General features: G+C 46.6%; 1 protein-coding gene across 1 annotated transcript in view; it reads right to left on the reverse strand.

The window, feature by feature from the left end:
• LOC115134474 (metabotropic glutamate receptor 8-like) overlaps positions 1-18464 on the reverse strand; it is a 94114-nt gene that overhangs the window by 65646 nt on the left and 10004 nt on the right. Inside the window, exons 2-4 of the mRNA XM_065022156.1 lie at positions 16360-16701; positions 8095-8215; positions 2676-2742 (exon numbers count right to left, since the gene is read on the reverse strand). Of these exons, the coding sequence (XP_064878228.1) occupies positions 2676-2742; positions 8095-8215; positions 16360-16701 (530 nt within the window). The remainder of the gene's footprint in view (positions 1-2675; positions 2743-8094; positions 8216-16359; positions 16702-18464) is intronic.

Here is an 18464-nt window from a genome sequence, read left to right on the forward strand (position 1 = left end):
AAAAACCCAATGATCAAGCCTTGTGTTCCTATTTTTTATTTGTCTCGCATTGTTGGAGGTAGGTGCACCTGATTCAGCTGGCTCTTCCTACTTCTACTCGCCTTACAACCAACACTGCAGCTGTAATGATTGAGTAGGAAAGTGTATCGATAGACTTGCATTGTTATTATTAGAAGCTTGGGTCTTTTTTAATGTCAAGGAATATTTATATAACGATCTCTGTTCATAGGAGTAACATTCATTTGTGCATATGAGGTAGAAATAATGATGTGCAACTCAAGTTTCGCCATCAGTTGGAAGACGGTGTCCCTTTTTGGTCAGTGTCAGCGGAGGTAAGGGAGAGCGGTGAGACTGACCATCAGATGCAGGCACCACCAGCACAGTAATATTAAAAGCACATTATTTAAATGTATGGTCACTCAACTGTGCCTCACAAGTAATACAACAACTGATCTATTACCAGTGTTGAAATATATATATTTTTAAATGGTCAAAACAAAAATGCATTGGCAGGGCAATTCAAGCAAAGCTAATATGCGGTGATAATGTATTTGGCCTATAGCCTACTGCACAACTCTCATTAATGCAGTACTGTTTTTAATAGGTTAATGTTGCATAGGCGTATGTTTTTTAAGTGGTTTCGAAAAAAAAGCGGTAGATCTCGGCTTGCATTTTGTCTCAAAGTGATCTTGACTCACAAAAGGTTGATGACCACTGCAGTACAGCATCACAAGCTCTATGAGAGCGACTGTTCACAGTTAATTTCCACAGAAAGACTCGTCTGGCACGGAAAAGCTGGCACATTGACTGTAGTGGCGTCAGCCATTGAAAGACTCAGAAAGAATTGCTGCACTTGTGTTTGTGGTAGGTATTCAAATCTATTTATTGTGCAAATAACTTTTTGTCCAATTGATTTTCTACAGGCCAGATGGGTAGGAAGCTAGCTGAAAGCAAATAAACCCTTCTTGCTCATGAGTATGTGATGAGACAATAGCCCTCTGTGGCCTGAGTTTAGCTGAGGTGGGCTATAAGAGGCCTCTTGAAAAACATAGCCTGCAGATATAGGGGAACTTTTACGTCTGGCGTTTCTCTCTTTTTAAGAGGATGGTTACATCAGCCCCAAGAATATGCCATTTAAAGCGCTCTCTGTGCAGACTGCGTGGTGAGAGATGCAGAATGCTGCAGTGATATCGAACCCCTCGAAACTCCTTCAGCCCAAACATTCTCAGATGTCGTGTCTGAGAGCGAGATGGCCCTCTAAACCCACTCTCTCAAACCCTGCCACAAGGCTGCCAGCACAGGCATTACATTATGTCAAATGAAAAACTTCTAGCCTCCACAGATTTACATGTAGTGGAAACCTGGAAATATCCACAAAGTCTATGCTCTAGGGTACCAAAACAACTTTGAAATTGAAAGGCGTTGTTCGCATTGCAACAAAAGGCTATCAAATGCTTTTATGGCACTAATGCTAAGATGATAAATGGCAAGACTATTAACTTATCTCTTGGTATAAAAAAGAATGTGACTATGACGATGTTAGTGGTATGGTTATAGCCTCTTTACCTATTTTATCCCAGTCTGTCATTTGCTTGTTTTGGGATTTCTCTTTTTGGCACGTGTACCGTATTCTTCATAATATGACAGATTAAAATGTTGACATTTCATACTGTACGCTATATCCTACTCTGCTTCTGTGACTTCATTTGCATACAAATTACATTGCTTTACCTTGTGAGGCGCACAGATTTATACAATCCGGGAATGGATGCCAAAAAGGGGGGGGGTCACATTGCCGAGATACTTTCAATTCAAAACCTCAATTCCGGAGCACTTATCAGGTGCTATGGAATACAGAGAGGGAATACAGAAAGCGTTGCATAAACACTCAGGCTTGACAAGGTCAGTGATGAGTCAGTAAAAGCAGGTTTGCACTGAATGAAATATCAGCCGTTCGCACCGAGCGCCTAGCTCTCTGGATCCACTGACAAATTGGAGACGGCAACAACTTTTGTGTCCCAATTGGGTAAGGGGATAGGTTATTATTTCTTAAAGCTTCCATTTCGCTCTGAAAAAGGGATGAATGGAGAGAGAGAGAGAGAGAGAGAGAGAGAGAGAGAGAGAGAGAGAGAGAGAGAGAGGTCAGGATCAGTGGGTACTTATCAACAAAACATTTTATATTAAAGCACATTAAGCTAGGGATAACTATTGTTTTTGACTTGTTCCATTGGGAAGAATGGCCTGTGTATATGTTAATCAATGGATTGGAGCGATGATACAGTAGCTGCTGCAAAGAGCTAAATGTTTCAGAGTTATGCTAGGTCTTGATCAAGTCTCTGATCAGATTATTGGAATCAAGCTCCATCCCTTCAGTCTATGCTGATCTAAACATGCCAGCTAGCGGTCTTCATGGGTCCACAAGACCCGAAATTCCAAGATCCGACCGGGACCCGAGCGGGTTCGGATCCTTAATTCAAACTTTTATCTTGGATCTGAGTCGGGTCTGATATATTGCCACAGGTTTCAGGTATGTTACACTTCATATACCGTTTGGACCTGTCCTTTGGACCCATCCTTTTAGGTGTGAGGTGATAACTGTGCGAGTCTGTTACCAATTGAAAATCAATAAAACGTAGGCCTATACTGTATGTTAGAAATTGTTTCCAGATGCTCACCTTTACGTGTGCCTGCTGCTGAGGAGAGAGAGGGTGAGAGAGGCAAACTGACGGCCACAATCAACCACTGTGAGGTGGACAGTTATTGTTTTAGAAAAGATCAAACCAAATAGGCTATACAGTTTAGCATATGCTACACATTGAATCAAGGAATATTTTTTTGTAATTTGTTATAAGCTGTTTTTAGGTAAATGTTTGGCCAATATCCCTAGTTTTTTTATGGCGCTGGCTTTCTTTTGCTCTCTCTGTCGTTCTACCCTCAGATCTGAACGAGTTTATCGGATCCGAAACAGGCACGGGTCCTTATGAGTCTGTTTTTTCACAACCCGTTTCAGGAAGGAGTCTGGCTGTCCTCGGGTCCATTTGGAACAGTTATCTGTTTTTTGAAAATGTATTTATGCATATTGGGTCCAGGTGGGAAAGCCACCGGTCCATTTTAGAACGGGTCCAACTTCTTGGACCCATGAAGACCTTTACTGCCAGCACCTCCAGTTGCTTCAATGCAAGAGAAACAACTTCCATCTGATTTCTCTACTCCACTGACATAGTAAAATCCTTCAGACGTTCCATTATTTTGAGCACAAGTTGAGTCAATTATAGGGCTGGGAATTGACAATGCAATATGTATTGCAATTCTATATGTATCACACGATTCTATATTTATTGCGATTCAATACTGAAATGTTATTGCAATTCAATGTTTCAAACATACAGTGCATTCGGAAACTATTCAGACCCCTTGACTTTTTCCACATTTTGTTACCTTACAGCCTTATTCTAACATGGATTAAATTGTTTTATCCCTCCTCAATTTACACACAATACCCCATAATGACAAAGCAAAAACAGGTTTTTAAACTGAAATATCACATTTGCATAAGTATTCAGAACCTTTACTCAGTACTTTGTTGAAGCACCTTTGGTAGCAATTACATCCTCGAATCTTCTTGGGTATAATGCTACAAGCTTGTCACACCTGTATTTGGAGAGTTTCTCCCATTCTTCTCTGCATATCCTCTCAAGCTCTGTCTGGTTGGATGGGAAGCGTCTATTTTCAGGTCTCTCCAGACATGTTAGATCGGGTTCAAGTCCGGGCTCTGACTGGGCCACTCAAGGACATTCAGAGACTTGTCCTGAAGCAACTCCTGCATTGTCTTGGCTGTGTGCTTAGGGTTGTTGTCCTGTTGGAAGGTGAACCTTTGCCCCAGTCTAAGGTCCTGAGCGTTCTGGAGCAGGTTTTCGTCAAGGATATCTCTGTACTTTACTGCGTTCATCTTTCCCTCAATCCTGACTAGTCTCCCAGTCCCTGACGCTGAAAAACATCACCACAGCATGATTCTGCCACCACCATGCATCACCGTAGGGATGGTTCCAGGTTTCCTCCAAACGTCACATTTGGCATTCAGGCCAAATAGTTCAATCTTGGTTTCATCAGACCAGAGAATCTTGTTTCTCATGGTCTGACAGTCCTTTAGGTGCTTTTTGGCAAACTCCAAGTGGGCTGTCGTGCCTTTTACTGAGGAGTGGCTTCCATCTGGCCACTCTACCATAAAGGCCTGATTTGTGGAGTGCTGCATAAATTGTTGTCTTTCTGAAAGGTTCTCCCATCTCCACAGAGGAACTCTGGAGCTCTGTCAGAGTGACCATCAGGTTCTTCGTCACCTCCATGACCAAGGCCCTTCTCCCACGATTGCTTAAGAATGATGGAGACCACTGTGCTCTGGGGGACCTTCAATGCTGCAGAAATGTTTTGGTACCCTTCCCCAGATCTGTGCCTCGACACAATCCTGTCCCGGAGCTATATGGAGAATTCCTTTGGCCTCATGGCTTGGAAGGCCCAAAATCAGAGGAAGGCCCAATTGTTGAAGACTCCAGCCACCCAAGTCATAGACTGTTCTCTCTTTTACCGCATGGCAAGCGGTACCGGAGTGCCAAGTCTAGACCAAAAGACTCCTGAACAGCTTCTACCCTGAAGCCTAAGACTGCTGAACAGCTAATCAAATGTCTATCCGGACAATTTACTATTTACATTGATCCCCTTTACTATTTATTTATCATAATTTTTTTGCACTGACTCTCTTGAACTGTCTTTATGCACACTCACTTGACTACCCACACACTCACACAAACTACACTGACACTCCAACACACACACACACGCACGCGCACGCGCGCACACACACACACACACACACACACACACACACACACACACACACACACACACACACACACACACACACACACACACACACACACACACACACTACATCAATTTACACACTAACACACACATATTGATGCCACACACTTATTTGTAGTTGTATCTGCCAAGGCAGCAGCCCCTCTTAATGGGGTCCAGCAAAATTAAGGCAGTTATACCATTTTTTAAACATTACAATACATTCACAGATTTCACAACACATTGTGCCCTCAGGTCCCTACTCCACCACTACCACATATCTATAATACAAAATCCACGTGTACGTGTGTGTATAGTGTGTGTATATACGTGTGTGTATATACGTGTGTGTATAGTATGTACAGTCCCGCTGTTCCACAAAGTGTATTTTTATCTATTTTGTTACTCAGGCCCAGAAGCTAGGATATGCATATAATTGGTAGTATTGGATAGAAAACACTCTAGTTTCCAAAACGGTTAAAATAATGTATGTGAGTATAACAGAACTGATATAGCAGGCGAAAACCCGAGGAGAATTCATCCGGGAAAGTTTTTTCGAGCTCACCACTCATCATAATGGCTGTCTATGGGAATATGAATGGAATACCTCCCAGATTGCAGTTCCTAGGGCTTCCAGTAGATGTCAACAGTCTTTAGAAATAGTTTCAGGCTTGTTTTTTGAAAAAGGAGCTAGAATTAGTAGTTTTTCCAAATGGCTCCCATTTTGGCTGTAGTGTTGTGGTGCATTCCGGTGAGGGCGCGCACTTCGTTATTTATCTCCGGTAATGAACATACTATTCTCCGTCTTAAATTTGATCATTTATTTACATATTAGGGTACCTGAGGATTGATTAGAAACACAGTTTGACTTGTTTGGACAAAGTTTATTGGTAACTTTCAGGATTAATTTGTATGCATTTTGAACGATGGAAACTGGTGGATTACTGAGCCAACTAAACTGACTTTTTTGGGATATAAAGAAGGACTTTATCGAACAAAAGGACCATTTGTTATGTAGCTGGGATTGCAACCAGAGGAAGATCTTCAAAGGTAAGTGACTTTTTTTATCGATATTTCTGACTTTCGTGACGCCTCTGCTTGGTTGGAAACTGTATGTAATGCTTTTGTTTGCGGGGCGCTGTCCTCAGATAATTTCATGGTGTGCTTTCGCAGTAAAGCCTTTTGGAAATCTGACAAAGCAGCTGGATTAACAAGAAGTTAAGCTTTTAGACAATGTAAGACACTTCTATTTTCATGAATGTTAAATATTACAAATATTGTAATTTCGCGCTCTGCAATTTCACTGGATGTTGTCGAGGTGGGGCGCTAACGGTACACCACTTCTTTGTTAAGTGTTGCAGTCATGTCAGTCGCTGTCGTATCTGACGTGTATAGCGTTGAGTCATCCGCATTACTTAAAGCCGCTTTACTTAAAGCCAGTGGCATGCCGTTAGTAAAGATTGGGAAAAGTAAGGGTCCTAGAGAGCTTCTAGCAGCAGACTGTGATCGATATGTCAAAAGCGCCACTGAAGTCTAACAAAACAGCCCCCACAATCTTTCTATCATCAATTTCTCTCAGCCAATCAGTCATCAGCGCTTGTTGAATGTCCTTCCCTACAAGCTTGCTGAAGATCTGTTGTCAATTTGACTACTGTAAAATAGCACTGTGGTCAAATCCCTTTTTTCCCAAAAGTGGTAACAGGCTGATTGGACTGCTATTTGAGCCATTAAAGGGGGCTTTAATATTTTTAGGTTGCGGAATGACTTTTGGTTCCCGGCAGGCCTGGGGGCACATACTTGCTAGTAGGCTTAAATTGTTACAATGTGGACAATGTAAATATTTATGTTAACAAGTTTTACCGAGCTCGCTAACTAGGGTACCTATTGTACCTTGTCAAAATAAAATAAAATCAAATAACATTTTATTTGTTACATACACATGGTTAGCAGATGTTAATGCGAGTGTAGTGAAATGCTTGTGCTTCTAGTTCTGACAATGCAGTAATAACCAACAAGTAATCTAACTAACAATTCCAAAACTACTGTCTTATACACACAAGTGTAGGGGGATAAAGAATATGTACATAAAGATATATGAATGAGTGATGGTACAGAGCGGCATAGGCAAGATACAGTAGATGGTATCGAGTACAGTATATACATATGAGATGAGTATGTAAACAAAGTGCCATAGTTAAAGTGGCTAGTGATACATGTATTACATAAAGATGCAGTAGATGATATAGAGTACAGTATATACGTATACATATGAGATGAATAATGTAGGGTATGTAAACAATATATTAGGTAGCATTGTTTAAAGTGGCTAGTGATATATTTGACATAATTTCCCATAAATTCCCATTATTAAAGTGGCTGGAGTTGAGTCAGTGTGTTGGCAGCAGCCACTCAATGTTAGTGGTGGCTGTTTAACAGTCTGATGGCCTTGAGATAGAAGCTGTTTTTCAGTCTCTCGGTCCCAGCTTTGATGCACCTGTACTGACCTCGCCTTCTGGATGATAGCGGGGTAAAGAGGCAGTGGCTCGGGTGGTTGTTGTCCTTGATGATCTTTATGTCCTTCCTGTAACATCGGGTGGTGTAGGTGTCCTGGAGGGCAGGTAGTTTGCCCCCGGTGATGCGTTGTGCAGACCTCACTACCCTCTGGAGATCCTTACGGTTGTGGGCGGAGCAGTTGCAGTACCAGGCGGTGATACAGCCCGCCAGGATGCTCTCGATTGTGCATCTGTAGAAGTGTGTGAGTGCTTTTGGTGACAAGCCGAATTTCTTCAGCCTCCTGAGGTTGAAGAGGCGCTGCTGCGCCTTCTTCATGATGCTGTCTGTGTGGGTGGACCAATTCAGTTCGTCTGTGATGTGTATGCCGAGGAACTTAAAACTTGCTACCCTCTCCACTACTGTTCCATCGATGTGGATAGGGGGGTGTTCCCTCTGCTGTTTCCTGAAGTCCACAATCATCTCCTTAGTTTTGTTGACGTTGAGTGTGAGGTTATTTTCCTGACACCACACTCCGAGGGCCCTCACCTCCTCCCTGTAGGCCGTCTCGTCGTTGTTGGTAATCAAGCCTACCCCTGTTGTGTCATCTGCAAACTTGATGATTGAGTTGGAGGCGTGCGTGGCCACGCAGTCGTGGGTGAACAGGGAGTACAGGAGAGGGCTCAGAACGCACCCTTGTGGGGCCCCAGTGTTGAGGATCAGCGGGGTGGAGATGTTGTTGCCTACCCTCACCACCTGGGGGCGGCCCGTCAGGAAGTCCAGTACCCAGTTGCACAAGGCAGGGTCGAAACCCAGGGTCTCGAGCTTGATGACGAGCTTGGAGGGTACTATGGTGTTAAATGCCGAGCTGTAGTCGATGAACAGCATTCTCACATAGGTATTCCTCTTGTCCAGATGGTTTAGGGCAGTGTGCAGTGTGGTTGAGATTGCATCGTCTGTGGACCTATTTGGGCGGTCAGGTAGGGTGGAGGTGATGTGGTCCTTGACTAGTCTCTCAAAGCACTTCATGATGACGGAAGTGAGTGCTACGGGGCGGTAGTCGTTTAGCTCAGTTACCTTAGCTTTTTTGGGAACAGGAACAATGGTGGCGCTCTTGAAGCATGTGGGAACAGCAGACTGGGATAGGGATTGATTGAATATGTCCGTAAACACACCAGCCAGCTCGTCTGCGCATGCTCTGAGGGCGCGGCTGGGGATGCCGTCTGGGCCTGCAGCCTTGCGAGGGTTAACACGTTTAAATGTTTTACTCACCTCGGCTGCAGTGAAGGAGAGGCCACATGTTTTGGTAGCAGGCCGTGTCAGTGACACTGTATTGTCCTCAAAGCGGGCAAAAAAGTGATTTAGTCTGCCTGGGAGCAAGACATCCTGGTCCGTGACGGGGCTGGTTTTGGGTACTTGGGACAGTGTTTGAGTGAGTTTTCATGTGCTCACACAGGTGCCTGAGAGCTGTGACTGTGCCAAGGGCTAACATATTGTGAGTTGTCACTTTGTCAGCAGGTATGTCTTTTATTTTGTTTGAATTATGTTGTCTATCATTTTTCTTGTATTGTGTATTGCACTGAATGTGTGCACACAGCACCTGTTATTTATTTTTGGGCTCTCTTGCCTGACCCTTAGCTAGCGAGGTGCCTGAGAGCTGTGACTGTTCCAAGGGCTAATATATTGTGCGTTGTCTCTTCATGCACAGGGCAAATAAAAATCCAAATCCTCCAGTTGTGGCAGTATCCTCATTAAACACAACGCAGAACAAACCACGCTACAAACTGGTGCCGCGACCTGCCGACTGGTCAGCTCAAGCCGACCACCGGAGCTGTGCATGTGGATGAGGTGCGTGATCTGTGCATGAGCACTTGTTGATGGTTTGCTGTAAGTGAATATATACTGTACATATTGAAGGTGAATGTAGCATATTCACTAGATAAGGGTATTTCTATGTATTACTATGTTTTGGAGGAATTTGTATTTGAATGCTGTAAATTACATTGTATTTTAGTGTTCTGTTGAGCCATAAAATGAGTTATGATGGGCATTTTAGTGTGGGTAGAGGGAAGGGTGTCCTTGCATCCCACCTCTGTCTTTTGATGCACCATCATCCCCAGACCTCAGTAATAATGGGACACCTCAGAGTCAGCTTAGTGACCTTATTAAGCAGATTGGGTCAGAGATAGGAGAATCTATCAGAGCAGGTTTTCTGCAGCCTGGGGCTTCAAGTCTTTCTCCTGCACATCCCCCTCACCAATCCCAGCAGTTTCCCTTGCCTGAGCAATGTCGGTCAACTTTTATTGATGCATCCAAGCTGAATCTGGTTGTGAAGTCAGATGTTAGTGCTCTACCTTTCTTTGGGGATGATGGCTCAGATAAGTATTCTGTCCTGGAGTGGGAGGAGCTAATGGGAGTCTACCTAGAGAAGAGGGGTTATACTGGGTCTGAGCATGTCTGGGAGGTGATGTCTAGGCTCCTGTGGAGGGCACAGGATGTCACCAAAGTCTGGATGCGTAACAACCCTGTTGTCACAGATGTTAAGGCAGTGTTCTCAAGCAACACTTTGGGGATACTGTCTGCTCAGGTATGCCATTAGCTGATTTCTATTCAATCTATTCATAGGCTAATGAGGGTCCATTAGATTTATGGATTAGGCTAAACAAAGTTGCAGAGGCAGCTGAACAGTACCTTGTAAGCAAGGATAGGACCTTGCCCAATCAGTGCTCAGAGTTGGCAGTCATGTTTGTACGCAACTATCCTGATAAAGAGTTGGCCCAAGTGTGAGAAGTGTGCCTGTGAGAAATGTGCAGGAGGGCATGAGACAAAGAAATGTGTAGTTTTGGTGGAGACGTGTGTGTGGTAGTTGTGGGGGTGCCCATGGTGCTGGAGCTCGGAGGTTATTTATTTAACCCTTATTTAACCCTCTCCCCTTATTCCAGGTAAGTTGACTGAGAACACATTCTCATTTACAGCACCGACCCAGGGATAAGAGGAGGATGAATGAGCCAATTGTAACTGGGGATGATTAGGCGACTGGGATGGTATGAGGGCCAGATTGGGAATTTAGGTGTCCGGTGAGAGAAAGGCAGGTTGAGGTTGCTATGGTAAGAGTAGCTGTATGCTGAAGCAGAGAAGAGAGTGGTAGAGGAAGATGGGTACAGGGTGAGGGATCCTTAGAGGATTCCTGTGAATTCCTATAGCACCATATCACAAGTAATCTTATGTAGGTATGCCGTGAATGGCTACACACTCCAGTACTGTAGGTGGCAGTGTATGCACCTTAAATTGGATGTGATCCGCCAACACAATCCCAAAGAAGAAAAAGAAGAAGACGTGGTAGTGTGACTCAAGTCATGTTTGTGCCTGTGAGATTGAGTCTGACTAGTAGAAACATTGTTTTCTCTTACCTAGCAATTTAAACTCAAACAGAAAACCAACCTAGCCTGTGCGCAGCACTTCTAAAAATGAATCTTTCACTCAGCTCTTCACATGCGCACAGCCCCACAGTGAAAATCTCACTCTGTGGCGCCCTGACCACCCACCAACATGGCTGGTTAAATATAAATCTTATCCTCCAATGGGGCGGCAGGTAGCCTGGCGGATAGGAGCATTGGGCCAGTAACGAAAGATTGCAGTTGCTGGATTGAATCGCAGAGTTGACAAGGTACAAATCTGTTGTCCTGCGCCTAAGCAAAGCAGTTAACCCACTGTTGCCTGGGCACTGATGATGTGGATGTCAATTAAGGCAGCCTCCCACACATCTCTGATTCAGAGGGGTTGGGTTAAATGCGGGAGACACATTTCAGTTGTATGCATTCAGTTGTACAACTGACTAGGTATTCCCCAATGCCTAAATCTACCCGCAGGTGGTAGGTGTTCATTGTAGGTCCTGCATTTGACCAATAAAATGTGATTGGGAGCATGTTTTGGTGCTTGTCCTAGCACTACACACATCTGATTCAAATAATAAGTAGGTTATTTGAATCAGCTGTGACCATATTATCAAGTTGCATCTTGTTTAGTAGGGATGGCATTCTGTGCTGTACTCATCGTGTCACTCTCAAAGGAGTATAAACTACGGTGGTAATACCTGCATCAGCATGCTGCTGTGTCAAGTCCCTTCCACTTGTGAGGTGTTGCGTGAGCGTTGTTGTTTCAGCCTTTACCCTCAAGCAGAGTGTTCCCTTTTCAAATTCAGCAGCCCATGACAAACACAGCATTTACACTACCACCATTCCGCATAAGACTCAATGCTGTTAAGATGACTGAAATCATTTTTCTTTTTAAATGTCATCAAAAACTGTGCAATGACAGAATTTTATATACAGTACACACACACTTACAGACTGTTCGATGCTCTCAGGCCATGAGTGGATTTCAACAGTAGCTTTCATTGTTCAGTGGTATTCAAATCAGTCTCTCGGTCCGAAGAAACATGTCCACATCATATCTTTCATAAACTCTTCAAAGCCCAACAGCTGTGATGGAAATTGGACATTTCAGTACAATTTTATAAATGCCAACAGATAAATGTTTTGTTAGACAAAGGTGAGATCTTTTTGTGTCTGTAAAATGTATTATGCGAGAAATGGCATTGGAAACGTCTTTATGTGCAAATATTGCTATAATATTCATCATATCGAAGTAAACTTTCATTCACTTGATGATATGGTGTGTGGTCCTCCAACTATAATGCAGGAAACCATGCAGTTTATTAGACTACAAATAAAATAAGTTGTGATGAACTTCACAGGTTGGTGAACAGTGATCTTGATGCTCCTTGCCAATACATATCGTGGGTATTATTCTTTTGATATGATGATCGATGATTGACTGCCATTAGACAAGTAAAAATATTCTCACTCTTATCCATAATAATCTCATTATGTAGACCAGCCTACCCGAATAGCCTACCAGCACTGTATCTGCCAGCTGTCGGCTAGAGCAGAAGTGCCAAAACCAGAATAAGCACATTTGCTATTTATTTAACGCAACAGTTTTTGTGACAAAACTATCGGTAGAGTTAAAAATGCAATGGAAACATATTGAACTTTGTTCAGTACATATCAGCAACACCGCCATTTGGTGGAAGCACACCTCTGTTGGGAAAAATCACATATGTTCTTTGTGGATTGTACAATATTCACATGAAAATCTGTTCCCAATTGGATGGAAACCTACAGTAGCTCGTGAGGCAAGTGTGTCATGCCTGCTCTCTCTCCCCCTCCCTGGCACTCGAGGGCGTCAGGCTACCCGTCATTATACGCACCTGTTACCATCATTACGCGCAGCTGCGCTCATTGGACTCACCTGGACTCCCTCACTTTATTGATTGCCCCTGCATATACAGTATGTCTGCTCCTCTGTGTTGTTCACTGTAGTAACATTGTTTGTCGTGTTGTGTGTATGTTCTTGTTTTATTGCATGTCCGTCTATATTAAATGGTTCTCTCCCTGTACCTGCTTCTCATCTCCTGCTTTGGGCGGTATAAAGTGATTGTGTTGCTGTGTCATATCTTTATACTACCAGCTCATTGCCAGCATGCACATAATTCATAAGTGTTTAGAAGTTACTAACATTGCTATGAATGATTGAAAGAAATATGTCAACTAAATCTACCATCCATTAATATGTACAGTATAATGTGAGAGCAACCACACTGTTGACCGCAGTAATAAATAAGGTCAAACACTGGCTAGAGTCGTCATTACGGCTGTATGACAGACGTAAACAAACCGCCTTTTCTACATAGGCTATCATAAGGCTTTGTGGTTTGGGTCCTAACACAGAAGTTGTTCAACAAATCCAAAATTTGCCTTAATTTCCTATTATATACAGTGCCTTTGGAAAGTATTCAGAAACCTTGACCTTTTCCACATTTTGTTAAGTTACAGCCTTATTCTAAAATTTATGAAATTGATTTTTTTACTCATCAATCTACACACAATACCACATAATGACGAAGCAAAAACTGAAATATAACATTTACATAAGTATTCGGACCCTTTACTCAGTACTTTGTTGAAGCGCCTTTGACGCTACAAGCTTGGCACACCTGTATTTGGGGAGTTTCTCTCACTCTTCTCTGCAGATCCTATCAAGCTCTGTCAGGTTGAATGGGAAATGTCGTTGCACAGCTATTTTCAGGTCTCTCCAGAGATGTTCGATCGGGTTCAAGTCCGGGCTCTGGCTAGGCCACTCAGAGATTGTCTCAAAGCCACTCCTGCATTGTCTTGGCTGTGTGCCTAGGGTCGTTGTCCTGTTGGAAGGTGAACCTTCACCCCAGTCTGAGGTCTTGAGCGCTCTGGAGCAGGTTTTCATCGAGGATCTCTCTGTACTTAGCTCCGTTCATCTTTGCCTCGATCCTGACTAGTCTGGCAGTCCATGCCACTGAAAAACATACCCTCAGCATGATTCTTCCACCATCATTCTAAACTACCATGCTTCACCGTAGGGATGGTTCCAGCTTTCCTCCAGATGAGACGCTTGGCATTCAGGCCAAATAGTTCAAACCATCTGGCCACTCTACCATAAAGGCCTGATTGGTGAAGTGCTGCAGAGAGGATTGTCCTTCTGGAAGGTTCTCCCATCTCCACAGAGGAACTCTAGACTTCTATCAGAGTGACTATCAGGTTCTTGGTCACCTGCCTGACCAAGGCCCTTCGCCACCGATTGCTCAGTTTGGCCGGGCAGCTAGCTGTAGGAAAAGTCGTGGTGGTTTCAAGCTTCTTCCATTTAAGAAGGATGGAGGCCACTATGTTCTTGGGGATCTTCAATGCTGCAGAATTTTTTTGGTACCCTTCCCCAGATCTGTGCCTCAACACAATCCTGTCTCGGCACTCTACGCAAAATTCATTCAACCTCATGGTTTGGTTATTGATCTGACATGCACTGTCAGCCATTGCAAATCATGTCAAATTAATTGAATTTACCACACGTGGTAAATCAGGTTGTAAAAACATCTCATGGGTGATCAATGGAAGCAGAATGCACCTGATGTAACGGCTTTCTAATGGTGAAGGAGAGTCGGACCAAACTGCAGCGTGTCTATTGTGATTCATCTTTAATAAACAAACGTAACACACAACAAAACACTAACACTACAAAACAAAAACCGAAAACAGCCTATACAAAGTGTCTACTAACCTCTAACGAGGACATCAAGACACACAGGACAATCACCCACAATACAACCAAAGAATATGGCTGCCTAAATATGGTTCCCAATCAGAGACAACGGTAAACACCTGCCTCTGATTGAGAACCACTTCAGACAGCCATAGACTCTCCTAGAACACCCCACTAAGCTACAATCCCACTATACACACATTCCAAAATCCCAAGACAAAACACACCACAATACAAAAACTCTATGCCACACCCTGGCCTGACCCAATACATGAAGAAAACACAAAATACTTAGACCAGGGCGTGACAGAACCCCCCCCCTAAGGTGCGGACTCCCGAACGCACCTCAAAACAAATAGGGAGGGTCCGGGTGGGCGTCTGTCCATGGTGGCGGTTCCGGCGCGGGACGTGGACCCCACTCAATTAATGTCTTAGTCCCCTCTCCTCGCGCCCCTGGATAGTCCACCCTCGCCGCCGACCATGGCCTAGTAGTCCTCACCCAGAAACCCACTGGATTGAGGAGCAGATCGGGACTGAGGGGCAGCTCGGGACTGAGGCAGCTCGGGACTGAGGGGAAGCTCGGGAGTGAGAGGAAGCTCGGGAGTGAGAGAAAGCTCGGGAGTGAGAGAAAGCTCGGGAGTGAGAGAAAGCTCGGGAGTGAGAGAAAGCTCGGGAGTGAGAAAAGCTCGGGAGTGAGAGAAAGCTCGGGAGTGAGAGGAAGCTCGGGAGTGAGAGGAAGCTCGGGAGTGAGAGGAAGCTCAGGCAGGTTGATGGATCTACCAGATCCTGGCTGACTGGCAGATCCTGGCTGACTGGCGGATCCTGGCTGACTGGCGGATCCTGGCTGATCCTGGCTGACTGGCGGATCCTGGCTGACTGGCGGATCTGGCAGATCCTGGCTGACTGGCGGATCTGGCAGATCCTGGCTGACTGGCGGATCTGGCAGATCCTGGCTGACTGGCGGATCCTGGCTGACTGGCGGATCCTGGCTGACTAGCGGATCTGGCAGATCCTGGCTGACTGGCGGATCCTGGCTGACAAGCGGATCTGGCAGATCCTGGCTGACTGGCGGATCCTGGCTGACTGGCGGATCCTGGCTGACTAGCGGTTCTGGCAGATCCTGGCCGACTGGCGGATCCTGGCTGACTAGCGGATCTGGCAGATCCTGGCTGACTGGCACTTCTGGCGGATCCTGGCAGACTGGCGGATCCTTGCTGACTGGCGGATCCTGGCACACTGGCGGATCCTGGCTGAATAGCGGATCTAACTGATCCTGGCAGACTGGCGGCACTGGTGGCGCTGGGCAGACTGGCGGCGCTGGGCAGACTGGTAGCTCAGGCGGCGCTGGGCAGACTGGCGGCACTGGCGGCGCTGGGCAGACGGGTGGCTCAGACGGCGCTGGGCAGACTGGCGGCGCTGGGCAGACTGGCGACGCTGGGCAGACTGGCGACGCTGGGCAGACTGGCGGTGCTGGGCAGACTGGGAGCACTGGCGGCGCTGGGCAGACTGGCGATGCTGGGCAGACTGGCGGTGCTGGGCAGACTGGTAGCTCAGGCGGAGCTGGGCAGACTGGCGGCGCTGGGCAGACTGGTGGCTCAGGCGGCGCTGGGCAGACTGGCGGCACTGGCGGCGCTGGGCAGACTGGCGGCACTGGCGGCGCTGGGCAGACGGGTAGCTCAGACGGCGCTGGGCAGACGGGTAGCTCAGACGGCGCTGGGCAGACTGACAGCTCTGGATGCTTCATGCAGGCTGACAGCTCTGGCTGCGCTGAACAGAGGAGTACTGGTGCCTCTGGAATGAGGGGCTCTGGCGCCTCTGGCATGAGGGGCGGTAGCTCTGACAGCGCCGAACAGGCGGGAAGCTCCGGCAGCGGCGCCGGACAGGCGGGACGCTCCGGCAGCGGCGCCGGACAGGCAGCAGCCGGACAGGCGGGACGCTCCGCAGCGCCGGACTGGCGGGACGGCTCGGGCGGACAGGCGGGAGGGCGCCGGACAGGCGGGACGCTCCGCGCCGGGGACTGGCGGGCGCTCCCGCGACAGGCGGGGCGCTCCGGCAGCGCGGCGCCGACAGGCGGGACAGGCGGGACGCTCCGCAGCGGCGCGGGACAGGCGGGCGCAGCGGCGGACAGGCGGGACGCTCCGGCAGCGCTCCAGGCGAGAGGCAGCGGCGCCGGACAGGCGGGAGGCTCCGGCAGCGGCGCCGGACAGGCGGAGGCTCCGGCAGCTGCGCCGGACAGGCGGGAGGCTCCGGCAGCGGCGCCGGACAGGCAGCGGCGCCGGACAGGCGGGACGCTCGGCAGCAGCGCCGGACAGGCGGGACGCTCCGACAGCGACGCCGGACAGGCGGGACGCTCTGTAGGCCTGATGCGTGGTGCTGACACTGGTGGTAATGAACCGAGGACACGCACAGGAAGCCTGGTGCGGGGAGCTGCTACCGGAGGGCTGGGGTGTGGAGGTGGTACTGGATAGACCGGACCGTGTAGGCGCACTGGAGCTCTTGAGCACCGAGCCTGCCCAACCTTACCTGGCTCGATGCCCACTCTAGCCCGGCCGATACGAGGAGCTGGAATATACCGCACCGGGCTATGCACCCGCACTGGGGACACCGTGCGCACCACTGCATAACAAGGTGCCTGCCCGGTCTCTCTAGCCCCCCGGTAACCACAGGAAGTTAGCGTAGGTCTCTTACCTAGCGTAGCCATACCCCTGTGAGGCCCCCCCCAAGAAATTTTTGGGGCTGACTCTCAGGCTTCCATCCGCTCTGCCGTGCTAGCTCCTCATAATGCCGCCTCTCTGCTTTTGCTGCCTCCAGCTCGGCTTTGGGGCAACAATAATCTCCAGGCTGATCCCAGGGTCCTTTACCATCCAGTACCTCCTCCCATGTCCATTTCTCCAGGTAGTGCAATCTCTCCCACTGTAGCTGCTGCTGCTCCTGCTGCTGCTACCTCTGTTGCTTCTCCTGTGGCTCCTGCCTGTTGACACGCTGCTTGGTCCTGTGGTGGGTGATTCTGTAACGGCTTTCTAATGGTGAAGGAGAGTCGGACCAAACTGCAGCGTGTCTATTGTGATTCATCTTTAATAAACAAACGTAACACACAACAAAACACTAACACTACAAAAACAAAAACCGAAAACAGCCTATACAAGTGTCTACTAACCTCTAACCAGGACATCAAGACACACAGGACAATCACCCACAATACAACCAAAGAATATGGCTGCCTAAATATGGTTCCCAATCAGAGACAACGGTAAACACCTGCCTCTGATTGAGAACCACTTCAGACAGCCATAGACTCTCCTAGAACACCCCACTAAGCTACAATCCCACTATACACACATTCCAAAATCCCAAGACAAAACACACCACAATACAAAAACTCTATGCCACACCCTGGCCTGACCCAATACATGAAGAAAACACAAAATACTTAGACCAGGGCGTGACACCTGAGCTCAATGCCGAGTCTCAAAGCAAAGGGTCTGAATACTTAAATAAGGTATTATTGTTTTGTTTTTTGATACATTTGCAAAAATGTATTCAAAACTGTTTTCTAATTGTCATTACAGGGTATTGTGTGTAGATTGTGTTTAATCCATTTTAGAATGGCTTAAATGTAACATTTGGAAAGAGTCTGGGGGTTTGAACATTTTCAAAGACACTGTATCTGCTGTAGTAAAGACACAATTGATTGAGAGAAAAATGGTAGCCCTTTCACCAAGATCTCAAATGATACAGTAAACATACAATAGATGTGTATTTGTATTTATTATGGATCCCCATTCGCTGCTGCCAAGGCATTACAATACATTACAATACATTCACAGTTTTCACAACACACTGTGTGCCCTCAGGCCCCTACTCCACCACTACCACATATCTACAATACAAAATCTATGTGTACGTGTGTGTAGTGTGTCTGTGCCTAGTTTTTTTGCTTCACTGTCCCTGTTGTTGCATATGGTGTATTTTAATATTTTTCTAAA

This window comes from Oncorhynchus nerka, linkage group LG9a (assembly GCF_034236695.1).
Source record: "Oncorhynchus nerka isolate Pitt River linkage group LG9a, Oner_Uvic_2.0, whole genome shotgun sequence".
Classification (NCBI taxonomy): Eukaryota; Metazoa; Chordata; class Actinopteri; order Salmoniformes; family Salmonidae; genus Oncorhynchus; species Oncorhynchus nerka.